Source organism: Amphiprion ocellaris, chromosome 2 (assembly GCF_022539595.1).
Source record: "Amphiprion ocellaris isolate individual 3 ecotype Okinawa chromosome 2, ASM2253959v1, whole genome shotgun sequence".
NCBI classification, from domain to species: Eukaryota; Metazoa; Chordata; class Actinopteri; family Pomacentridae; genus Amphiprion; species Amphiprion ocellaris.
Genome location: NC_072767.1, coordinates 37,427,306 through 37,452,635, shown reverse-complemented (window position 1 = coordinate 37,452,635; position 25,330 = coordinate 37,427,306). Strand labels below are relative to the sequence as shown.

Below are 25,330 nucleotides of genomic sequence, written 5' to 3'. Positions count from 1 at the left end.
TAAAGAGAGACAAATATTCAATAACTTCACTCTTATACATTGTAGTGTCACTAAAATCACTGTAGCCTTCAACTGGCTCCTGTTGACAAAGTGTTTTAACAGAAATGTAAATGCTGTAATTTGATTCTTTTAATGAACCATGTAACTTGAATGGATGTGATGCTGGTGTGACCACAGTGACACGTCTGATGTTGCTCACAGTGGTCCAAGGGACGCTCAGGGAGTTTGTGTGTTTGCTCACACTCATGAAAAATTACAGGGAACATTGGTCGTGTCAGTCATTAGCTTCAAATTTAGCAGCAGTAAAAGCACTGTATGTGTGTTTTAGATATCAACAATCCAATTATTAAAGCTGTCACTAGTCGTATCCCTCTGGTGAAGCTCTCATCATAAAAGTCAACACAATGAACTTTAACACACAACAGTCTGCATGAGAAGCATGAGTTCATCACAGTTTATTGATTTACACACAAATCATGTTTTTCCAAGTCTGACAAAATTAATTTGTTGTGGAAATGATTGTTCCCAGCGATTTTTGTTAAGAAGTGTAAGGTTCACAGGATTTTATTGTATGTTTGAATACAATAGGTTATTTCAATAATGTGTAACCGTTTATTGAAAAGGCATAATGGTTTAAAATATTTTCAAATGATTTTTATAGGTGTATGATTATTTTGTCATGGCACGTTTCAGTACTTCCATCCTAAAAAATTAAGAGTTCTAGAAGTGACTGGACTGAAGACTGCCACGATATAAACGGTCTTTACAAGTGTACGTAAAAGTTTTTTCTCGACTGCAGTAGATTACTTTAACAACGTAAAATGGTTTATTGAAAAGGTCTGCTGACTGAAATTACTTTCCAATGATATTTTAACTCAACCCATAGACAAATAAAAATATACAGCAGACATTCTTGATGCATTACAAGACAAATGTAGTGGAACACACAATCATTTATTGTGAGTTGTGGTTTATCGTGATGTGGCACAAAGGCGGTATGGTTTGGGTGTGCGAATGCCTCCCATGGTGTACTCCAGTGTGGGTTTCTCTCCAGGAGGTGCAGAGAATGAAAATCTCTGAAGGAGGGAGGTGAAAAAGAGGAATAACTCCATCCTGGCCAGCTGTTCCCCGAGACACACCCGCTTCCCTATGAATACACAATTCAGCAGATGAGTTACATTCACACAATTTACATGTGTATATTTTTATCTATTAAACATAATGTAGCTGTTGAACTGGCTATGTGCATTCTAAAAAAGAAAAGTGTTGTGCAAGTTCGATTTTTTATCTAGTACATTTTAGAACAGTTAACTCATTAACTTATTAACATATGTGAAGAGAGTACAAATGGTAATGTAACTTAATGTAACACAGTAAAAGGAAAGGTGATATTTAACCATGCACATCCAGCGTAGATGGCAGAATTTGTAAGCATGGCTTGAAGAACCACCAAGTGAGGATGAAGTGTCTGATGTGACCAGATGCAAAGTAACCCACAGGTGTCCAATCTGGCGATATGTGGAATGGTCCATGTCCAAAGTCACTCCAAAATGCTCAGAACCTCCAAGTGGTGCAAGCTAATCCCTCATTATCAGGTCTGAGGGGAGGCAGATCAAATGACCAACAGCTAACATAAAGTCAATGTGGCATCCTAACTGACCCCTCTGAACAGACAAGCAGTTTGATATATCTGACCTGCAGCTGAACAAAGTCAGAGAGGTTGTCCACAAAGCAAGGAAAAGCTCTGCTCCAGAAGACAGCAACCCTTTGCACAAAGTGTACAAGAATTATCTGGAGAAGGGGGCCAATCCCACAACAATGGAGATTTGTGGAACTGTGTGGATCCTGATTGAAGAAAACTTCACCCATAATGAAAGATTCTGTATCATCTCCTTGTTTTGTGTTGAGACAAACATTTTCTTCAGTGATGTGTTTGGTTTTGCATCCACTCTGATGAAGAGAGGAGTGGAGCTGTTAACTGATCACCACCTGCTGATTAGTTGGATCCAATGTGGAAGAGTTCCTCCTGCATCCTGGAGGACGGCGGGGATATGTTTTCTGAGTGGGCCATGTTCAAAGCCTCCATTGCAGAAGTGGTTGTTAAGAGCTACAGCCAGAAGGTCACTGGTGCATGTCATGGTGGCAACCTAAAAACCTGCTGGTGGATGCCAGTGGTGAAGGAGGAGGTCAGGCGGAGGAAAGAGGTGCAATTTGATTCATGAAGGCCATCACGAAAGCTATCAGCACAGGAACTGAGCAGGTAAAATGGTTCAGAGTTCAGAGTTCCTCCTGCATCCTGGTTTGGACATCTGATTCATCTGCCTCCTGGGAGACTTGCTTTGGAGCTTTTCCAAGCACATCTGCCTTGGAGGAGACCACAGGGTAGACCCAGAACTCGCTGGAGGGATTACACAACTATCTGACCTGGGATCCCCCAGGGAGACCTGGAAAGTATTGCTGAGGAGAGGGACAGACAGACGCATGGCTGGATTTATGAATGGCACAGAAATCCCAAAAAACACAGTAAAGCCAGTCAGAAGCTTGGGTGACATCTATGACAACTCTCAGAAGGACACTGCATCCATCCCGTTGACCTGTCCTGAATTGGATGGTTGGTTGAAAACAGTGGACACCTCTGGCTCACCTGGGAATGTCAAACCCCGAGAAGAGGGTCAGTAACCATCTGAGGAGATGGCTGGGGCTGCCAAATAGTCTGACCAGCATTGCACTCCACATACACCACAAAAAAGTGCAACTGCCTTTCAAATCCTTGGAAGAAACAAAATCCATAGAGGTGGAACAGTGGGGACCCATGTAAAGGGTCCAAAGGTGACTAAAACGGGGATCCAAATGAGGATTGGCAGGGACTGGAGGACAGAAGAGGCTGTTCAGGAAGCAGAGGCAGGGCAGTATGAAAGAGGGTGGTCGGCATGGATCCCTTAGAGAGTGGTACCATTCGCAGTCAATTCATGAAGGCCATCACGAAAGCTATCAGCATAGGAAGTGAGTAGGTAAAATGGTGCCAACTATCCAACCATTACCTTTGTCAGTGCTGAGGATAACCTAAATGCCACCAAAAGAATATCTGAGAGCATCTTGACCTCTGCAAGAGACTGACAGCTGTTGGTGGACCAGGAGAACAGCTGAAGATCCCTAAATACATCAACCCAAGTTGGGTCAACTGGAAGACGTTGTATGATGTTGAAAGACTGGAAACACCAGGAGATTCCAGGAACATTACTGATGCTGTGTCCAGAGAACATCAGCAGATGTTTGCACACAGTTGACAAATAAAAATATACACTGAATACCTCAAGTGAGTGGTTACCCATGGAAACAACTCATGCAATGCAGTAGCTCTTAGGGCCTTTGGGTAGAACATCACATTATAGGATTACTCACCTGCAGAAAATGGAAGGAAGGCCTCTCTTTTCTTAAATTTACCGTCCTGGTCCAGGAAGTGCTGAGGGTTGAAGGAGTGTGGAGTTTCCCACATCGACTCATCATTGAGGACTGAGTGCAGAGACGGTATTATCATGGTGCCCTGAGGAAATAACACTGTTAAAAGGCTTATTTACTTTGGAGGTGTCTGCATTTCTAATGTTCCACAAAATTACAACAATGTGACTACTAAGGTCAATCTGACTTTCTGCAAAATAATTGAAGACAGTTAGAAAACAGTAGGTAATAACACAATAATCAGAAAGATGAGTGACTACTCAGAATGATGGTTTCACTTTACCTAAGGAGGAAACAAAAAGAGTAATTTCGAATAATCAGTAAAGTGTGAGTGTATCAAGTTTTGTGCTGCTCAGGGTTTAAATCATCTTAAGTAACCTATAATTATCTATTACATAGTTTAGGAATAGAAGTATTTATGAACAGTACATTAACTAACAGGTCATTCCTGATTCGTTCCTTATTGGTTCTGTGGTAATTTAGCACATTTTCATGTTCACATTTTACCTGCGGAGTGTGTACCTTTGGGATTGTGTACTTATCCAGTGTGGTGTCCCTGTGAGTCATGTGAACCACATTGAGCGGGACGATGTTGGCATTTCTCTGTATCTCGTGGATGACTGCATCAGTATAGGGCATGTTTTCTCTGTCAGTCATGGAGGGCTGTCTGGATGAACCAATCACAGCATCTATCTCAGCCTGGACTCTCTCTGTACAACATGAAAGTAATAAACAATATCAGTCTGTGTGCTGATAAGATGACTGAGGATGAAATCACACATCACACACCTTCTCTCCAAATACAGGACTGACCAGTGAGAGATGTCTGACAATATGAAGTCATAGGAAGATGCTCTGAAAAGATGCAGACATGGCAGATATTACTTATATACTCACTCTGTATGTCAGGATAGTGGATCATGTACATCAGACCCCAGCGTAAAGTAGTGGTAGTAGTTTCAGTTCCAGCACCAAACAGGTCAAGAGCACAAGCACACAGATTTTTGAGATCAAAACCAGCTTCTTTGTCCTCCTTCTGTACAAGAGACACAAGCAACAGAATCAGGAATCAGTTGACATATTTGATTAGAAAGACACAAGGAACAAACACATTGAAACACTCACGTCTCCCATTTCAATGAGGAAAGAGTCGATGTAGTCTCTTGGTGATGAGGGGTCGAGGGTTTCTCTGTGTTCTTTGATCTTCATTTCTACAAAGTCCATATTCTGTTTGAAATGACTGAATATCTTCTGTTGAGGTCCAGGCAGCCACCTCATCAACCAGGGTACTGTGTTGTAAATCTGCAGAGCAGGAGAATAGTTACCAAATCATCTATCAGACAAGATGGTAATGTCTGGTTAAATTATCTTTTACTGGATAAAGGTCTGGTCGTCGATTACTGTAAGTATCTGTTGCTGATAATATTGGTTTACTTTTACTTACAGAGAATTTCAAATGCAGATTTTTATATGTAATAGGTTGCTTTAGCATTTGTGGAGGAATCCTTTTACAATATTGCTATTAAAATGTACATTTTACTTCTGTGTTCTGAATAAATCCTGATTTAAATCTGATTATTGGACACTGGAAGCTCACCTGGATCAATATACCCTCCTGTAAGCGCACTACCTCATTAAAGTTGTGGAGAATGGACTGGTACAGCTTGTCAGTGTACTCGAATCGATGCCCAAACACCAAACAGCAGATGATGTTGGACACAGCACTGTGTATCAAATTTAGGGCATTAAAAGGCTTGCCTGTAAAATAAACAAATAAATAAAAGAGGGAAAATATTGAAATACATGTCAGACCATAATTAGAAAAGTTCTTAATGCTGTACAAACTAGTCTCATCATAACTTTACATTAAAAAAATGTAAATTGACTCATTATTTTAGTTATAATACAGAGAATGCAGATGTTACTTTCAATTATGACTGTTGCCATATTTTGTTTCATGAGGTGATTCATAAATGTCTTGTTACATGCTTCTGCATTCCAAAGTTGGAGAGAAAAGGAAAATGACATGTCTATGAAATAAACATATAAAAAAATGAATGAATCAATGCGAAAAAAAAGAGGGGAAAAAAACATAATGTATTGTACCTTGGTGATCTGCGAACGCCTCTGTGAGATATCGACACTCCTCCTGGATAAACAGCTCCAGAGTCTTCTTTCCCAGACCAAAGTTTCTGAGTGTATGAAGAGCAAATCTCCTCTGCTGCTTCCATGGATTACCATTTGAAATCACGATACCTTTTGGGAAAACAACACAGAATTAGACCTGAAATGATTTGATTCTGCTGGTCTTTGTAAAAACACCAACTAGCAACTTTTGAAACAAAATGCAACAATCAGCACCTTTATTCCCAAACAATTCAGTGAACAACGGCACAGAGGGACGATCTACATAGTCTTCTCCTTGTTGGACCAGGGCTTCTTTCACATGCTTGTAGCCATTGATGACCACAACCCTTCCTCCAAAGAGACGAAGGCTGAAAATGTTTCCATATTTCTCTGCAAACTGAGCACAGACAGCAGATTGGTGTTGTGGTGAAACTATGAGGTGACTCAAGTGAGGTCAGGTTCTACTGCAATGCATTCATTTTACACCTGTTTTACACAAACATATAAGAATTCATTCATCAACTAAGGAAATGTAACAAGTATTTGGAACAAATAAATAGATCACATGAGGGGTCCTCCTGTTTCTAAAGCCTCAGACTTCTGATTTCCTACAATGAAATATAATATAATATAATATAATATAATATAATATAATATAATATAATATAATATAATATAATATAATATAATATAATATAATATAATATAATATAATATAATATAATATAATTTATGATTAAATATTTTTGTCCTGTCAAAATTTATCTCTCCATTAGTCTTGCTAATCTCCATAATTCATGATGCTGTCAGGTCTGGCCATAATATTAATGGTAGTAAGGTTAAGTTCTGTGGTTCATAATACTGAGGGTCTTCGTCATATTGTCACAATAGTTCAGTTATCTGCCGCAGTTATTAACACTGTTGGGTCTCAGCCTGAGTATGTTCAGTCATGAACAAAAGTTTACATTCTGCTGTACAGATCATGTACATTGTGGCAGTCTTGAGTCTCCTATAGCTCCAAGTTTCCTATAATGAAACCCATGTGTTTTCGTCCGGCCCAAAAAAATTCAAGCATTTTGGTTCTTTCAAAGATTTATTGTAGGTCTTCTGGAAATAAGACACAACCTGCAAAGTCAAAAATATAGAAACAGCAATTTGAATGATCAGTTTTGGTGATGTCAGAAGTCTGGTTAATCAAATTTTCTTAGTGACATGGCCTCTCATGTTCTCGCAAGGGATTATGATTGACGACAGCTGCTGACTTCTCCGAGCCAATTCTATTAGAGCCCACTTGCTACACTTACTGGAAACAGCACCAAACACTATAGTGAAAAAGTTTGAGGAGTTCTGCAAAGATCAGAAAAAGGATATCTTTGACTTGAACAAGTCAATGGTCAATTGGTGGTCCAATAAAACCAAAAACTGATGGACGGCTACCAAAAGTGCCTAGTTGAGATGAAAATAGCAAAGGGATGTTTGACCAAATATTAGCATTGTTGCACAGATATTTTTGACACAGCAAACTTTGTCATATTTCCAGAAGACCTATAATAAATCAATGACAGAACTGAAATGCATAAATGTTTTTGTGACAAAGATGTGTGTTTTTCAGTGATTCCATCATAGAAAATTCAGAGTCATGGAAGTCACTGGAAACTCAAGATTGTCATGACATACATGATTTTGTGAAGTTTATATAAACTTTTGCTCAAGACTGTATGTCACTTCAGGCCACTCTTGATGTGGACTTCGTCAAGGATTACCAGAACATAGATAAGAAGCACCTGTCTGGAGTAAAACCACAGAGGGTCTGTGCAAGAAAGTCAGTCACCTGTTTATTGTCAGGAGGTTCTGGACAGCATATTTATAGGTTTCTACCTCTGTGAACTGCAGATGAAGTCTTGTAGGTTGAATGCGATGAAGATCACCAATGAAGGGTAGAGCCCACGGTCCAGGAGGGAAGTTTTTCGGCACTCTGTTCTTCAAAACATCAGCCAACAGCAGGAAAACACAGAAAAATATTAACAAACTTCTGCCATCTAACCACTCCAAGCCAAGAGCACTGAAGATTGCCTCCATTTCTTCACATCAACTGCAGCTATCTCAACTGAACACAGTCAGTCAACTAAAAGTACTCTTTGTTTCATAACGACCTTCAAAAGACCTTCAAAATAAGAGCATGTGTGTGCATGTGCTCTTCAGTGATGAATAATAACTTTTACTTTTGTAAAAAAAAAAGAAAGAAAAAGAAGAAGTAATATAATTGCATTCAAATACTCTGCTACAAGTAAAAATTATTAGTCATTGTAAAGGTAGTACTACAGAGCACACATACACATACAGGTACTCTTATTTTGAAGGTCATAACTGTTGGGCATAAGCATTCAATCCCAATTCAATAAATGATGATAATATACTTCTTATGCTGTGGCTCAGTTCAGAGGACTCAAACACATGGCATATTAGTCAGGCAAAAGAAAACAAAAACTGAACCCTACTTCCAGTAAGCTGACAAAATATTACTAAAAAACCGGACAGGCTAACAAAACACAAGGTGAGCCTTAACATTAGCTCAATAAATTTTCATTTTTAGGGAGATAAAACTGCAACTTTAGATTCATGACACCATGGTAGTCTGATACATTTACAGTCTGGTTAACTTTTGCATTTGTTAATGATTTATAGTCATGCAGGTCATTAGCTTCAACTTTATCTGCAGTAAAAGCACTGTGTGTATGTGATAGTCGTCAAGTGTCCGACTGTCCAGTCGACAGCATGTACAAACAAAATTGAACCTCTGTCAAAACAAACCCCCCCAACATACATTTAGGCAAGCCTCCAAGTCCTCCTAACAGAAAGCTTTGAAAATATACGGAAAAAAACTGCCTCAAAAGTTTGAAAAATTGAAGTAACTGTACTGTCATTGATTTAACCCCAATAAACTAATTTGTTTATGAAAGTTACATATGTAACTGAAACATGAAAATGTTTCCTCCCTGCCTTAAAATGACTTACATGTGTCCCCACATTGATGCTTTTTTGAGTGGTATGGTGAGGGTCAGCAACAGTTCTGGATGCTGCCAGTAGGAATAAAGCTGCCCATCATTACACTGACAGTGTACTTCAGCTTGAGCCGCACATATCACCAGTAACTACTGGAAGTAGCAGACGCTTGACGTGACATTGTGGCCTGCTGATTCTCTAGATCTATTGCAAATACAACAGCTTTGGGATCAACTTGGTCAGCTTATTGCCACCTAAATTCCAAGGCCATAGAACAGGCAGCAGCTGGTGGTTGCACTGCAGGAAGGGTGGAAGAACATCCCACAAGACAACATCAGACGCCTTGTAGGTTCCATGAACTGAGGGATCACTGCTTGTCTCAACTCTAATGGAGGACATATTTTGTACACAACTTGTTGCATTTCCCAGTTTTGAGTACATTGGATCTGGTGCCAACCCAATTTCCGTTGCCATACAATTCACAGCTCTATTTTCCTTCACATCTGTCATGGATAGTCAAGGATTGTTGGTGTACAAAACTGTGTTGCTTGTATGAGAAAATTAACCAAAGTCTGAAGGTTTGTGCGTGCTATTGAGCATATATGCAATGAGCTAAAATTTGGTGCATTAAGCTTCAGACCACAAAATATTCGAAAAGACAAAATTTTATTCAAATTTTCTGTTGTAAAAATTTCAGACTCCACAATTTCTTACTGAGGAATCCAATATGCTTCAGTCTGAAGTGCTGATAACAGCAGATATTATAAATTGTCTGACTGAAACTATAGCGTGAGCTTTAACACATAGCTGTCTGAATGAGAAACATGAAATTGTCTCAGTTTAATTGATTTACACACAAATCAAGTTTTTTCTAATCTTAAAAGAATCAATGTGCTGTCGAAACGATTGTAGGAACAGGATTTCCGCTGACTTCTGTCAACAAGAGGAATGTTAATAGGATTTTATTGCAAGTTTGAATATACAGGCATGACCAAAAGTTTACACTTGAAAAAAACATGAATATCATAGCAGTCTTGAATTTCCAATCACTGCTTGAACTCCTAATTTTCTGTGATGAAGTCAATGGAAGACATGCATCTTTGTCATGAAAAATGCATTTTGGTGCTTTCATGGATAGACTATAGGTCTTCTGGAAATATGACAAAATGTGTTGGATCAAAAACACACAACAACTTGAATTATCACTTTTGGTGGCGTAGACTGTTGTGTCACACTGTCAAAGAAAAGGCCTTCAGGAGGAAAGTTTTGTGATCAGATGAAACAAAAGTGGAGCAATTTGACCACAATGACCAGAAGTATGATTTGAAGAGAGGCTGAGCATCTTAACCCCTGAAACACCAAGCATGGTGGTAGCAGTATTATGCTCGGCGGCTGTTTTACCAGCAGTAGAAGTAGTGTAAAGAAGTAAACAGAATGAAGAATAAGGAAGATTTCTCCACATTCCTCAAGAACACCTAAAATGGTCTCCAACAAGACAATGACTCCAAACACACATCAAAGGTAGCAAAGAAATGGCTAAATCAGGTTAGAATTAAGGTTTAAGTCCTGGCTTAAATCCCATCAAGAATCTGTGGACTACGATGGAGAAACAAGTGTCAAAAGCTAATAAATCTAGTTGAATCGCACAAGTTTTGTCAAGAGGAGTGGTCAAAGATACAACCAGAAGCTTTCCCAAAGGTTGTGGACGGCTACCAAAAGCGTTTAGTTGAAGTGCAATGGCCAAGAGACATCTATGCATTGCTGCATGAATATTTTTGAGCCAGCAGATTTTTTTCATGTTTCCAGGAGACCTATAATACATCTATGAAAAACTAAAATGTATGATTGTTTTTTCAGAGATGTGTTTGAATAATGCCATCATTAAAACTTTAGCGTTCTCGGAGTGACTGGACATTCAATACTGCCTTGATATACAGGTGTTTCTAAGTATATGTAAACATTATTTCATGACTAGTAGACTACTGTAGCAATGCACAATAGTTTATTGCAGATATTATTGATGAATTATGAGACAGACATAGTGGAACACAGTGATTTATTGTCTTCAGTAGTTTATCGTGGTGTGGCACAGAGGCGGTAAGGTCTTGGAGAGCGAATGCCTCCCATGGTGTACTCCAGACTGGGTTTCTCTCCAGCAGGCGCAGAGAATGAAAATCTCTGAAGGAGGGAGGTGAAAAAGAGGAATAACTCCATCCTGGCCAGCTGTTCCCCGAGACACACCCGCTTACCTGAGAATACACAACTGTTGAGTTTCATTCACATAATTCATATATTTATACATTGCTATAATAAACAAAATGAAATACCTGAAATGAAATTGCACATTCAAAAAATAAAAATAAGGTTTTGCGCAAGTGAAATATTTTTATTTTGTACATTATCAGGACAGTTCACTCGTCAAGATGCTAACATATGTCAAGAGAGTTTTAATGACAAAGTAAGTTAATTTAACACATTGAAAGGAAAAAGTGATATCTGGCCTCATTGAGGTCCTTCATTAAATCACCACATCACAATAATACAGCCACTGACTGACCTGCAGAAAAGGGAAGGAAGGCTTCTCTCTTCCTAAATTCACCGTCCTGGTCCAGAAAGTGCTGAGGGTTGAAGGAGTGTGGAGTTTCCCACATGGACTCATCATTGAGGACCGAGTGCAGCGACGCCATTATCACTGTACCCTGAAGAAACAACAAAGGTTTAAAGGGCAAATTAACCTGCTTTGTAAAAATATTTGAAATATCACAAGTCATATCAGTAAATCATCCATTCATGACCTTTGAAACAATTGACAGAATGATCACACTACTTTAAAATGCAAGTGTATTTCTATGTAAGTCACTTTTTACACAGTCAATATAAAAAGACACAGTATACTTTTAAAAAGTTGTTTATGTTTGCCATTATTAACTTTCCACACAAGTCCAACATCAAATAGCAAACTTAGTTAAATTGGTGCAAACTGTGTTTCTGCATTTCTGCTGTTAGAAATAATTACACTGCTGTGACTATTAATGTGAGTATGACTTGGTGAGAAATCTGAAAATAACTATGAAGACAGTAACTACTAAGGGATGATGTTTCATTTTACGTAAGGGGACACAAAAAGAGCAACTACTGTTGTGAATAATCAGTAATGAATGAGTAGTTACTATTTTTTGCTGCTTAATGTTTAAAAAAAACTCAATCAATTTATCAATAATTCTGAACTAATCTGTACCTAATGATTCACTACTGTAGTATCTCCAGTTGGTTCTTTAAAAATGTCTAACTGTCTAATATATAATATGAGATTTGATGTTATTACAGAAGTATTTATCAACAACACATTGACAATCAGATCATTCCTGATCATTCCTCACTCGTTCTTTGGTAATTTATCATATTTCCGTGTATAAGTGTTACTTGTGGGTTGTGTACCTTTGGGATTGTGTACTTATCCAGTGTGGTGTCCCTGCTTGCCATGTGGCTCACATTCAGTGGGACAATGTTGCCATATCTCTGAATCTCATGGATGACTGCATTAGTATAGGGTAAGTTTTCTCTGTCAGTCATGGAGGGTTGTCTGGATGAACCAATCACAGCATCTATCTCAGCCGGAACTCTCTCTGCACATAATGAAAGCAGGAAACAGCATCAGTTTACATACCTTCTCTCCCAATACAGGACTGACCTGTGAGAGACCTCTGATAATATAAAGTCATTGCACAATGCTCACAAAAGACGCAGGAATGGTGTCACAAATTGGTGAGGGAAAAGACCCAAATGCTGATGTGGCAGACGGATGAAAATGACAAGAGAAACTTCAATATAACTTAAACAAAAGGTGAGAGCTGGTGATACAGTTAAAAATACCAACTAAAAGTCCCAGAGACAAATAAAGATATGCAAAAACATAACCCAAAAATTAGAAATCCAAAAAACACCAACCTGAGAGCACATGGAACACAAGCATGGAGCTTAAGCATGAAAACAGGAGGAGAACAAGAACAAAATGTCACGTGACACGAGAAAGACAAGACTATTTATACATTGAGAACTGACTGAGGAGTCAAGACACGATGACTCTTGAGACATGAGTTAACCAAAGCTACACCAAGCAGTCGGAAAGATTCCCAAAGGCAGGGCAAAAGGTTGGGACCACTGGGATGAGCAGCCCGAAGGTTGGCTGGGTGTGTGGAGCTACTTAGGAGGCCAGCCTGTAGGCACAGGCAGGCCCTAGGGTGACTCAGGAGCAGTCTTGGTGTCAGCTGACATAGAGGCTAAGCACCTGTCACCTATCTCAGGAGATGTCTCTGCTATAGCCAACTTAGACTCTAGAGCAGGGGAAATGTCAGCTGATTCTGGAGAGTCTTTGTGTCAGCTGGCCATTGCAGGGCCCGAGCTTGATGTAGGGTGAACCTTGTGGCACATTCCAGGACAGAAAAGATGGTGGCTGTCTCAGACACAGGGACACTAGTGACAGCAACCCTCTGACAGTTGGGCACAGAAGAGACAGCGGCACTCTCAGATGCAGAAACCAGTCTAAAAACATATTTGGAACCTGGAGAGGCATTGAACGACTCAGCAACAGCCTCTGGAAGGGGAGACTTTAACAGACTTAGGAACAGTCTTTGTGTCAGCTGAATGTGACGGGGCCTGAGCTTGACATCCTTAGATGCAGAAACAGATGCAGAACAGGAGAGGTTTCAATCAACCGTAGACACAAGTACACGCTGAAGAACAGGAAGGGCATTGACCAGTCCAGACTGTAGAACAGACTAAACGTTGGACAACCTGGGAACAGTTGAAATGTCAACCAGGGTGCAGGACTGTGGGGACAGGACCTCCAAAATGTTCGGCAGCAGAGCCAGGCCATCCATGACACTGGAGAGTGGTGAAACCTGAGTGCTGGGAAGCTGTGAGGACAGGGAGCTAGGGAGTGGTGATACCCAAGGTCAGTTGAACCACACTTCCTTCTGAAAGGCTTCAGAGGATAAGGGTGCAGGGCAGGATCAGGCAGAAAACTGGCTGATTTTGTGTTCAGCTGGTAGGCAGCTATCAGGCTCAGGAACTGGGACAATCTAGGCGTAGCTGGATAAAGGTTGTCTGATTCTAGAGCTTGCACAAAACTAGCAGAACAATGACAAACAAACACAAGAACTGAAGCTGGCAGGAGGCTGGCAGGTTGATGGCTAGCCAACTCAGCAGCTGATGGTGACAGGTGGTTAGATGATCTGAAAGAATGCTGGAAAGCAAGGGTGTGTAACTAAAAGTCCCTGATCCATCCAGGCAAAGAACTCCTCAGCCAAGGCATCAGTGCTGCCCCTCTGTTGCCTCCTCATAATTATTACAAGGGGCTCTCCTCCCCAGCTAAAAAGACCCAAAAACAGACACGACAGACAGATTAAAACAATAAAATGAACTTTGAGAAAAGTGAAACAAAACACAATGATCAGGCTGGCAGGGCAGCAAACAAAGGTTGACCAGGGTTTCTGATAAAAAAACAACAACAAAAAAAAAATCCTAACTAAAGATCCAAGAGATACCTAAAGACATCCAGAAACATAATTTAAAAACTAAAAAATCATAAAACATGGAACATATAGTAGTCATTGTTAATATCAGTTAGGGGTTCAGAAATTCAGTACTAAGGGGCCACAGATGATAGAAGTGAAACCAGGAGGTGGAGGTGAATTATTTCTAATATTGCAGCTCAGTTCAGCATAACACAGAAGCAGGTTAAAGGAAAAAGTAAACTTTATGTACAAGAAGCTGACAAAAGATTACAAAAAACTTGCAGGCTAATAAAACACAGGCTGAGGCTCTACATTAGTTCAAAAACATTCTATTCTTAAGTAGACACAACTGCAGTTTTTTAAAAATTTATATGGCATGATAGTAGTCTGACACACAAACAGTTTAGTGAACTTTAGCATTCATTACTATGAATTATTAACAAATGATTCATAGTCATGAAGGTCATTAGCTTCAACTTTAACTGCAGTAAAAATATGGTTAAGGTAACTGTCCAGTTATCCAACTGATAGTATCTAGAAACAAAACAAAATCTACTTCATGAGCAAAACCCCTTTAAACACATTTACATATGCCTCCAAGCCCTCCTAACAGAAAATGCAAAAAATATACTGACAAAAACCTGCTCAAAATTAAAAAAAAAAAACAACCGAAATACCTCCATTGTTGATTTAACGCTGAAAAACTAATCACTGTGTATCAAACTTACATACTGTACGTAGAAGTTTTTGTCTATGAAGATTTTCCATCCCTGCCTTAAAATGCCTTAGATGTGTCTCCATACTGTTGCTCCTATTCCTCTGGGTATTTTGTGGCCAGCTTTTGTCAAGACAGTTGCTGTTAAGGGAAAGTTATTTCTATCATACAAGCACATAGATGGCAGCAACTATCCTATTTGTCAAAATGATTCCGTTCGAAGTCAAGCAGCTGCTTTTAATTTTCAAAAAAGAAACAATCAGTTATTGCTCTCATTTTGCTTTTGTAAAGGATCTGGATACTTCCTCTATCACAGCTGAAGGTACAGTACCCTACTTTCTGAATTTTTTTGCACTACTTATTTTACATCTCTAACTTCAAAAGCTTTACACTGAAACCCAGATGTTTGACAGAGCACATGTTCATGTAAAAATTTTAGTCCTGAAGTTTTAGGATTGCTAATTATCAGGCATATTATTCCTTCATTCAAAAAGATAACTGTTCCTTTTAGAAAACATGGTGCAGCATTAGACTCAGTGTCGATGAAAACACAAATTGTCGTCAGATGTTACAGTTGCAACATTTGACCGCGTAATATCTGCAGACATCTCGTCTGCTCAAAGATTGTCATGTTGAGTAATTTTCATGCTTTACTGCACATATGCTGATAGCAATCATGTCTTTTAAAATTTTTTCTTTATGTTTTGTTCACAAAACAAATGAAGCAAATTATCCAAATGAGTGACAGCTAGAATACAGAATAATGTAAGGGAAGTTGTACTTTGAGAGCACTGAGGAGGGGAATGTCTGCACGACAAGTAGTACTCTGAGCTGTCACATCTCTACCATCATTAGGCTGACATAGTGGCATCACAAAAAGGAATCTATGAAGGACAAACCACATCCTGGTTGTGAATTATGACCACGGTTCATCAAAACCAGTATGTGTTGTACCATCTCAGATATTGGTTTCATATAACCACCCAAATGTCTCTGGAAACTCCTTGAAGACAGCAGGAATGGTTAATTGCCAATACTGTGAGGAAACGCCTCAGTGGGTGTGACCTTCATTCGCAAGACCATGTCAGGGGAATGTCCTGACAGCAAAGCTTCACCATCTAATGGCCAAGACGGCATGCCAGGGGGAACAATTTCTCAGATGAATCGCAAGTTTGACAGTTGGGAACTGATGAACGTGAACATGTGTGACAAGGATGTGGTGAAAGTCATGTGGAGTGTTGCATACGTCAAGTTGATTGGTGGTGCCAGAGTTATGGTCAGGGCCAGCAGAACTGGGAACATGGGAGAGCTCTTTTGGTTGCCATCAGTGGGAATATTACTGCCCACCTTTACAGTGATGATGCAACTGTCTTGCCTGTATGAGAAAATTAACCTAATTCTGAAGGTTTGCGTTCGCTATTGAGTATATATGCAAAGAGCTAAAATTTGCATATTTGCATTAAGCTTCAGACCACAAAATATTCAAAAAGACTTAGGATTTTAGGACAATAGGATTTTATTGAAAGTTTGAATATATAGATATGAACAAAAGTTTACACACATTTGTAAAAACCATGCATATCATAGCAGTCTTGAGTTTAAATTTTCTGTGATGGAATCATTGAGACACATTCATCTTTGTCACAAAAACAATCATGCATTATGGTTCTTTCATAGATTTCTCATAGGTTTTCTGTCCCGGGGGGGGTTTGACCCCAGAGTGCAGGTACACAGACGGCAGAAGTTCTTATAAACCAGGAATTTATTCAAAGAAAAGGAAACATAAGACCCTGGCTGAGCAGACCAACATAAACCAAACTCCACACAGAAATCAATGAATTTAACTAAAACTAAGCAAGGCTCAAACTAAACAAGGCCAATCAACAAAAACTGGCCACCACACGGGCTGAAACCTAAACTAAAATGCAACGGCTTAACTCACAGTCCAAATGTTCACTAGGAGGGCGACAGACCGGAACCGAGGCAGACCTGGGCAGAGCGACTGATGGGGAGCCAGCAGAGACAATGAACCAGCAACACCTGGTGAGGTGAGTCTGGTTTTGACTGCCGCTGATTACTGATTTGGCACAGCTGTGCTCCATCAGCAGCTGTGTCCCATCAGCCTGGATGGTCAGAGGGCCAGGGGCGCCGCCCATAGAAGAGCAGGGCCATGATATTTTATGGAAATATGACAAAATGTGCCGGGTCAAAAATATGCAGCCAGCAATTTATAGTATAGACAGTAGACAGTTGTGTTAATCAAATGTTACCTTCTTGTGAGTGATTACAGTGACTACAGCTGCTGACTTCTCTGAGCCAATTTAAATAGGGCCCATTTGATGCACTCATTAGACTCACTATACTTATATTGTGTCATGAGGAATATGCTTGTTTCAGTAATTCCATCATTCAAAAAACAATGAGTTCTAGGAGTGACTGGACACTCAAGACTGCCATGATATGCACGGTCTTTACAAGTGCACATAAATGTTTTTTTCACATCTGTAGTAGATTACTTCAGAAATGCAAAATGATTTATTGAAAAGGTCTACTGCCTGAAAATACTTCCAAATTATGTTTTTCTCACATTATAGAAAATGAAAGATACATAGAAGAAATTCTTCAAGATAAATGTAGGGGAACACAGTGATTTATCTTGGTGTGGCACAGAGGCGGAAAGGCTTAGGAGAGTGAGTGATTCCCAGGTTGAACTCCAGACTGGGTTTCTCTCCAGGAGGTGCGGAGAATGAAAGCCTCTGAAGGAGGGAGGTGAAAAAGAGGAATAACTCCATCTTGGCCAGCTGTTCCCCGAGACACACCCGCTTTCCTGAGAATACACAATATAGCAGATGAGTTTCATTCACATAGTTTATTTATATTGTTGTATATTGCACTCCATAATGTATATTACACATAACACAGTACATGAGGGGACATTGCATATTTAAAAAATAAAGTCTTGTGCCTTATTTTGTTTATTTTCTCACTCATACTCACTAACATATGTAAAGAGTTTAAATGGCAAGGTTTATTAATTTAACACCGTAAAGTGATATTTAACCACGCACATCCAGTTTAGAATAGTATAAATGGACTAAAACGAATGGACAGCAAATACTCCAAGTGAGTGGTCAGTCAGAGAAACAATTGATGCCAAACTATGACATGTATTAGCTTCCCATCATTTGACCTCTTTGAAGTCCTTGGCTGAATCACCGTACTTGAAATTACACTAAATAAAGTATCATTCTAATATATAATATTACTCTAACATATATAATAGAATTTAAACGGCAATGTAAGTTCAGTATAACTCAGTTAAAGGGAAAGGTTATATTCAACACATGCACATCCAGTTGAAACAGATACAAATGTACATCAAATACCCCAAGAGAGTGAATACTCATAAAAACAACTGATGCCACACAATGACATGTTTTATCTTTCTGTCATTGGGCCTTTTAATAGTCCTTGGGTAAAGTTGCATGATACAGGATTCTAACTACTGACTCACCTGCAGAAAAAGGAAGGAAGGCCTCTCTCTTCCTAAATTTACTGTCCTTGTCCAGAAAGTGCTGAGGGTTGAAGGAGTGTGGAGTTTCCCACATGGACTCATCGTGCAGGACAGAGTTCAGTGTAGCCAATACAATGGTGCCCTAAAGAAAAACTAATTATTACTTAATCTGCCTTTTGACAAATATTCAAAATATCATAGATCGTCATACGAACAAAAATAAAGAAAGAACTTCTGATCTTTTAAAAAGTATTTGATCATAATTTTAAAAAGAAACAAAAAAAGACAAGAAAAAAGAATTTCTAATCCATGTTGGATTCAAAGTTAAGGTTTAGAGTTCATTCTTGACTCATGAACAGGTGACAAAATCATCATTCTACCTCAATATACATAGAAAATTAAATAAGAATAGAGATTTTAAATGAAAATTTTATTAATAAGACAATTTAATAGTGATAAATGTCAGTAGGTCTCCAGTAAATCTCTTGATAAATCACATTAATCCATAAATTGGTATTTTGCAAAACATTGTACTTACAATACTCAATATATACTCATCAGCCACTTTATTAGGTACACCTGTTCAAAAGCTCAAATCATCTGAAACTGGTTTCTTGAACATGACAGTGACTTCTCTGTACTCCAGTGGCCTCCACAGTCACCAGATCTTAATCCAGTAGAGCACCTTTGGGATGTGGTGGAGTGGGAGATTGGCATCATGGATGTGCAAATCTGCAGCAACTGTGATGCTATCATGTCAATATGGACCTCTGAGGAATGTTTCCAACACCTTGTTGAAAGTACATCACAAAGAATTTAAGCAGTTCTGAAGGCAAAAGCGGGTCCAACCTTTTACCAGCAAGGTGTACCTAATAAAGTGGTAGGTGAGCATTCAGTAAAAACATAGTTTGTGTTTGCCGTTACTGACCTTAATTAATTGATTAATAGAAATTATGAGCGCATCTCTTCCTAATCATTCACTAATACAGTATCTCCCAGCCACTTCTGTAGTAGCCTGTAATTTTCTTCTACATTGTGCGGGATTAGAAGTTATTGTGTACTTTTAAGCTCATTTTTGTGTTTAGGTGTCACTTGTGAGTTGTGTACCTTTGGGATTGTGTACTTATCCAGTGTGGTGTCCCTGTTTGCCATGCGGGCTGCATTGAGCGGGAAGATGTTGGCCTTTCTCTGTATTTCATGAATAACTGCATCAGTATAGGGCATGTTTTCTCTGTCAGTCATGGAGGGCTGTCTGGATGAACCAATCACAGCATCTATCTCAGCCTGGACTCTCACTGCACAAAGTGAAAGCAGGAAACAATGTCAGATTATGTGCTGAAAAGATGACTGAGAGGGAAAATTCCACATTCCACATCTTGTCCATCAACACATGCCTGACCTGTTAGGTAACCGGATTAAGAATCAGTTTGACTGCCACGCTTACACACAAGAAGACAGGAATTTAATGTGGTGCTTTGGTGTAAAACAGTAAACAGAAAATCTATATTGAAGGACAAAAAGATGTCAAAAAAGGAAAAGATAAGGAAAGAGTTGCAAGTTAGTTGGCAGAAGGTGTTACAAGCCAAAAAGGAACAAATTTTACAAGACAAATCAGCAGTGAATGTAGCATATCCAAGGAATTATAATAGTTGCAAAGAAAAACAGAAATATTTACAGCATGCAGGAATATACAAATTGTAAGATGAAAATATGGTGTAAACAACCTGATATATGAAAAAAGATAATAATTCTATTTTAATTCATTTTTCTTTACTGATGAGGTCAGCTGCTGTTGGGAAGAAGCTGTTCTGGTCCTGATGGACCTGCCAGAGGGGAGGGGCTCCAGCAGTTTGTGGCCAGAGTGGGAGGGTCAACCACAACCTTCTTAGCCTCAGGATCCAGGAGGGACTGGAGATTACAGCTCATCACCTTTATTGCTCATTAGCTTTATTGCTAATGAAGCTGATGTTCATTTCAAGGTTCTGAGTGATAACAGTTCCCAGGAAGTGGCAGTGCTCCATGGTATTGACTGGGGAGTTCCACAGGGTAATGGGGGCGGGTGGGGCTGGGTCCTTGGTGAAATATACAGCCATGTGACTGCACCAGGTCACCACAATGTCAATCTAAAATCTGTAGACAGATTCATCCCCACTAGACATGAGTCCAAAGAGGGTGGGGTCATCTGCAATCTTCAAGACTTTGACAGATGGGTGACTCAAGGTCAGCTGTGGTTTATGAGGGTACTTCAAAAAGTTCTTGGCCTCATTGGACATGAAGGAAGAGAGCAGAAAGGCTGAGAACTTTTTGGAGCATCCTCGTACAGGGAGAAGAGCAGAGGTGAAAGGATGCAGCCTAGTGGTGACATGGTGCTTATAGTACAGGAGTCAGAAACATCTTTCCCCAACTTCACAAGCTGCGTCATTTTAGACAAAAAGTCAGTGATACACCTGCAGGTAGAGTACATGCACAGACAGCTGGGAAAGTTCGTCTTCATGCCTACCACACATTGGCCTGTGGTCCAAAAAAAAAAAAAAAAAATCCCCCCTACTCTTACCAGAAAGCACTGTGTGGCAATCCACTCTGAAGATCCATTCACACAGCCACATTTCCATCAAGTAAGGACAATATAAAGTCATAGCAAGGTGCTTAAGAAAGATGCAGCCATGGCAGATATTACTTATATACTCACTCTGTATGTCAGGATAGTGGATCATGTACAGCAACCCCCAACGTAAAGTGGTGGCAGTAGTATCAGTTCCAGCACCAAACAGGTCCAGAGTGCAAATGCACAAATTATTGAGATCAAAACCAGAATCTTCGTTCTCCTTCTATCAGTGACACAAAAGAAATATTTAATTGAAAGGGCACAAAGAGCAAACATATAACAAACACGCTGAAACACTCACATCTCCCATTTCAATAAGAAAGGAGTCAATGTAGTCTCTTGGGGATGAGGGGTCGAGGGTTTCTCTGTGTTCTTTAATCTTGATTTTTACAAAGTCAATGTTCTGGTTTATCAGAGTGAGTATCTTCTGATGAGGTCCAGGCAGCCACTTCATCAGCCAGGGCATGCTGTTGTAAACCTACAGAGCAACAGAACAGTTATCAAATCATCTATGAGACAAAAGAGCTATGTCTAGTTAAATCATCTTTCAGTACATTAAGCTATACTTGTCACGTTTGATTCCCTGAGAATTCGCTGCTGATAATATTGTTGTACGTTTTCTAAAAGAGGATTTTGAATACAGAATTTTTTTTCATGTAATCGAGTATTTTACATTGTTGCATTTGTTCAGTTTGTGCTGGAATGCTTTTACAATGTTGTTATTAAAATGCACATTTGAATTCTGTGTAATTATCTTATTTAAGTCCAGATTTAAATAAGATAAATAGATGCTCACCTGGATCCAGAAATCTCCTTGCAACTGCAGTACTTCACTGAAGTTATTTACAATAATCTGGTGCTTCTCGTCAGTGTACTCGAATCGATGCCCAAACACCAAGCAGCAGATGATGTTGGACACAGCATTGTTTATCAGTGTCTGGACATTAAAAGGTTTCCCTGTAGAAAAGACAAAACATTGAGAAGACAGCGACAAAAGAAAACATTCTTAGACCCTTTCACATCAGCCTCATGACATCTTTAAAACAAACAAAAAAAATATAGTAACAGACTCATCCCTTCCTCATCTTCCCTTAAATTATAGCTGTTGCCATATTTTCATTCATGTCTTCACAGACACCTTTCATTCACAGATATCTTGTTGCATGCTCCCATGTTACAAAGTCAAAGGGAAAAGGAAAATGGCATGTCCATGTGATAAACAGAAAAATATAATAAAAGTAAAAGACAATGCATCGTGGCAAAAATAATGTGATTTTTTTGTGCCTTGTTGATCTGCAAAAGCCTCTGTGAGATATCGGCACTCCTCCTGGGTGAATAGTTCAAGGGTCTTCTTGCCCAGACCGAAGTTTTTGAGTGTATGAAGAGCGAATCTCCTCTGCTGCTTCCATGGATTACCATTTGATATCACAATGCCTTTTGGAAACACAAAACAACATTAGACCTGAATTAGCCTGATGGTGCTGGTTTTATTAAAAGCCAACAACTTTAAAGACACAATGCAACAAACCCTACCTTTATTCCCAACTGCTTCTTCAAACAACGGTATGGAGGGACGATCTACATAGTCTTCTCCTCGTTGGACCAGGGCTTCTTTCAAAAGCTTGTAGCCATTCAGGACCACGACCTTTCCACCAAAGAGACGAAGGCTGAAGATGTTTCCATATTTCTCTGCAAACTGAGCACAGACAGCAGATTGGTGTTGTGACGTAGAAATGAGGTGACATACTTTCTGAGAAAGGCAACTTTTGATATGTTTAACGTGAAGTTTACGGCACGTGGATTAGCATGAGATTACATATCTGATAATCCCTGTTCTCTGATAACTTGGTGTCTCACTATGGGGAGCATTCTCTCAGTGTTATCCTCAGAACTATCTATATCATTACGGTGGAGACTTGCTCTCTCCCTTTTAAAGGAATAGACGCAGTGCAGAACGAAGGGGACAAAGCTGATTGAAATGATAGGGGCTTATACACCCATCCTACAGCCCGTGAGTCAGACTACAAGATAAGAAACCTCAAGTTCTATTTCGAATGTTCATTTCAGTGTTCCTGTGATGGGGATTTGCAGACTCCTGAGGTGGAGACATCTTGCTCCTTTTATAAAACAACAGACCAGAGGGTGCTAGCTGACTGTCTTGACTGTGAAGCCTACATGGCCCTCATAACATGGACATTGAATTGACAGCTTTTCAACTGCATGTTATGCAACGTTGGGCAGCTCCAGGCTGTGGAACTGTGTGGAAGTGTTTTCTTAATCAGTCCCGGCTATCTCCACAGCACAGAGACCTGAGGGAGCAAAGGGGACATCTTCCTCGTCCGACTCAAGGTCCTCCTTTGGAAGCATCAGTGAGGTGCTCCTCATGAGCTTCGAGAGTATCCAGTATACAAGCTTTGCACCTGAAATTTTGGAACCACAGGGACGCATTCTGGGTGGTGGCTTACGGTCTGCCTTTCAGCCAGGTGTTACAAGCTTAGTCAGGCAGTACAAGTTGTTGTTGAATTAAAATGGGGTCGGGCAGCTATGATGGGCTAAAGTGACCTTGCTAGTATGGTTGCTAGCGCTTGTGCAGCTGGGCTTTGTGAGCGTGTGTAGCAACAGCAGTTAGCCTGGTGAGCTAAATGCTGTGTGAGGTGTCTGGTGGCAACTAGAACACTCTCCAAGGCTCTACAGTGACCAAGGTGTTCGCTTGCTCATTTGGATGGTTAAGCGAGGCATTTCTACTGGTAGTCAGGAGAAAAAAGCAAGGAAATTAAATGACAGGTGATTCTGTCTCTATTTGTTTTAAATAAAGAGTCACCAGTTGTAGCTGGAGTAATTATATAAAGGCTCCTGAGGATAATGCTGAGAAAACATTCCCCAGAGTGAGACACTGAAATAAATATATGATAGAGAACCCATTATTTCATTTAATTTATGTGTGGTGTTCATCTAGGATATGTTCGCTAAATACAGCCAGACACTTGATACAGTGACCTCTACCATGGATATTTCCTCGCTCCTTTGGCTCACTATCAAAGTTTTATTGGAGGCACTGAAGTTGGTTAAATATTGCAAGAGATTTTTAACCATGTGTAAATCCAGTTTGACAATGTGGTTGATATTGCTTTTTATCAGTAGTGGGAAGTGGTGGAGTACATTTACTCAGGCGCTGCACTAATTTTGAGGTACTTGTAGTTGAATATTTGTAATTTATCATACTTCATATGTCTGTTTCACAAGATTTCAAATTGAAATATTGTACTTTCTACTCCACCACCACTATATCACTTTATTTGACATCCATATTTTCTTTTACGTTATACAATTTCTAATGTTACAAGCTGTTATAATGAAATCCATGTTTGGATTAAACCAGTGGTTTTCAGCTTTCTTGGTCTGTTATAAGACGTAGTGGGTAGTCACTGTTACATTTCAGATACAATTCATTTTAACTAATTTTCCAATGATCCAATTTCTCACCAAAAAACAAAGATTAGAGGAATAGTCAACACAACATTAGAATTTTGCTAATTATTCTTTCCTATCCCACTCACATCCTCCTCAGATTTATCTTTTGTCCCGAAAAATTAACTGTACATAAAGTAGTTCATGTCTGCAGCAGGTTCACCCTTAATTTCTAATGATGCCATTTATAATTATCAGTCAGAGTGACAGAAGCAGCCTTTTACTTTAATACTGTAACCACATTTTGCTACTTTTTACATTTTTTTATACATATTTTTACGTTGCTCTGTGTATGTTTTTACTTAAGGCTTTGATATTTGATCCACCTCTGCTGTTTATAGAGTACAGCTTCCTTGAGCTGATTGTTTCTTCTTATTCCAATGGGATCTTGCCTGAACCTGTTGTATGGAAGTTCTGAAATGTTACTTTCACAGTGAGATTTTTTTCTTTAATATTTATTTATTTCAAAATGCATGAGCTGATTTACAAATTAATCCTCAACTAAGCAGATGTAATAGGTATCAAGGTGTGATGCATGAGGGATTGTTCTAATGATGTTTCTAAAGGCTGAATTATTTTCTATTACAAGAGAATAAGAAGAAGAAGAATATATAGACTTTTACCTCTGTTAACTGCAGGTGAAGTCTTGTAGCTTGGATGCGATGAAGATGACCAATGAAAGGCAGAGCCCACGGTCCGGGAGGGAAGTTTTTCGGAGCTCTGTTCGTCACAATACCAGTCAACAGCAGAAAAATGCAAAAAAATATTAATAAACCTCTGCCATCTAACCACTCCAAGCCGAGAACACTGAGGATTGCCTCCATCTCTTTGCTATAATTGCAGCAACTGGGACCGAGTGGAGTTCAGTCAGGTAAAGGTACTTCTGGAGCGACGACAGGTCTGCAGGTGTGCTCTGAATTGAT

General features: G+C 39.4%; 3 protein-coding genes across 3 annotated transcripts; all 3 read right to left on the bottom strand.

The window, feature by feature from the left end:
• Window positions 1-425: 425 nt before the first annotated feature.
• Window positions 426-7,703, bottom strand: LOC111586282 (cytochrome P450 2J4-like). The gene is made up of 9 exons (XM_023295986.3): window positions 7,465-7,703; window positions 5,821-5,983; window positions 5,566-5,715; window positions 5,057-5,217; window positions 4,585-4,761; window positions 4,357-4,495; window positions 3,982-4,169; window positions 3,403-3,544; window positions 426-1,147 (listed from the first exon to the last, which is right to left on the bottom strand). The coding sequence occupies exons 1-9, from the start codon at window positions 7,663-7,665 to the stop codon at window positions 972-974; spliced, it is 1,497 nt and encodes a 498-aa protein (XP_023151754.2). The 5' UTR covers window positions 7,666-7,703; the 3' UTR covers window positions 426-971.
• Window positions 7,704-9,630: 1,927 nt separating this feature from the next.
• Window positions 9,631-12,210, bottom strand: LOC129349889 (cytochrome P450 2D17-like). The gene is made up of 3 exons (XM_055014687.1): window positions 12,028-12,210; window positions 11,147-11,288; window positions 9,631-10,838 (listed from the first exon to the last, which is right to left on the bottom strand). The coding sequence occupies exons 1-3, from the start codon at window positions 12,160-12,162 to the stop codon at window positions 10,663-10,665; spliced, it is 453 nt and encodes a 150-aa protein (XP_054870662.1). The 5' UTR covers window positions 12,163-12,210; the 3' UTR covers window positions 9,631-10,662.
• Window positions 12,211-16,318: 4,108 nt separating this feature from the next.
• Window positions 16,319-25,304, bottom strand: LOC111586280 (cytochrome P450 2J4-like). The gene is made up of 9 exons (XM_023295984.3): window positions 25,031-25,304; window positions 22,473-22,635; window positions 22,224-22,373; window positions 21,736-21,896; window positions 21,241-21,417; window positions 21,024-21,162; window positions 19,442-19,629; window positions 18,335-18,476; window positions 16,319-17,647 (listed from the first exon to the last, which is right to left on the bottom strand). Exons 1-9 carry the CDS (start codon window positions 25,229-25,231, stop codon window positions 17,472-17,474), a joined length of 1,497 nt encoding a protein of 498 aa, XP_023151752.1. The 5' UTR covers window positions 25,232-25,304; the 3' UTR covers window positions 16,319-17,471.
• Between the last annotated feature and the right edge of the window lie 26 nt (window positions 25,305-25,330).

Excerpts from the sequence above, each read along its gene's own strand:
- LOC111586282 (XM_023295986.3), bottom strand. The coding sequence starts at position 7,665 with ATGGAGGCAATCTTCAGTGCTCTTGGCTTGGAGTGGTTAGATGGCAGA. Across the intron at positions 5,716-5,820 it reads TGAATTGTTTGGGAATAAAG|GTATCGTGATTTCAAATGGT; the intron begins GTGCTGATTGTT and ends TTTTCCCAAAAG. Across the intron at positions 4,170-4,356 it reads CCACTATCCTGACATACAGA|AGAGAGTCCAGGCTGAGATA; the intron begins GTGAGTATATAA and ends CATGTTGTACAG.
- LOC129349889 (XM_055014687.1), bottom strand. The coding sequence starts at position 12,162 with ATGACTGACAGAGAAAACTTACCCTATACTAATGCAGTCATCCATGAG. Across the intron at positions 11,289-12,027 it reads ATAAGTACACAATCCCAAAG|GGTACAGTGATAATGGCGTC; the intron begins GTACACAACCCA and ends TTGTTTCTTCAG. Across the intron at positions 10,839-11,146 it reads CTTCCTTCCCTTTTCTGCAG|GTAAGCGGGTGTGTCTCGGG; the intron begins GTCAGTCAGTGG and ends GTGTATTCTCAG.
- LOC111586280 (XM_023295984.3), bottom strand. The coding sequence starts at position 25,231 with ATGGAGGCAATCCTCAGTGTTCTCGGCTTGGAGTGGTTAGATGGCAGA. Across the intron at positions 21,897-22,223 it reads GGCTTTTGCAGATCAACAAG|GGAAACCTTTTAATGTCCAG; the intron begins GCACAAAAAAAT and ends TCTTTTCTACAG. Across the intron at positions 19,630-21,023 it reads CCACTATCCTGACATACAGA|TGAGAGTCCAGGCTGAGATA; the intron begins GTGAGTATATAA and ends CACTTTGTGCAG.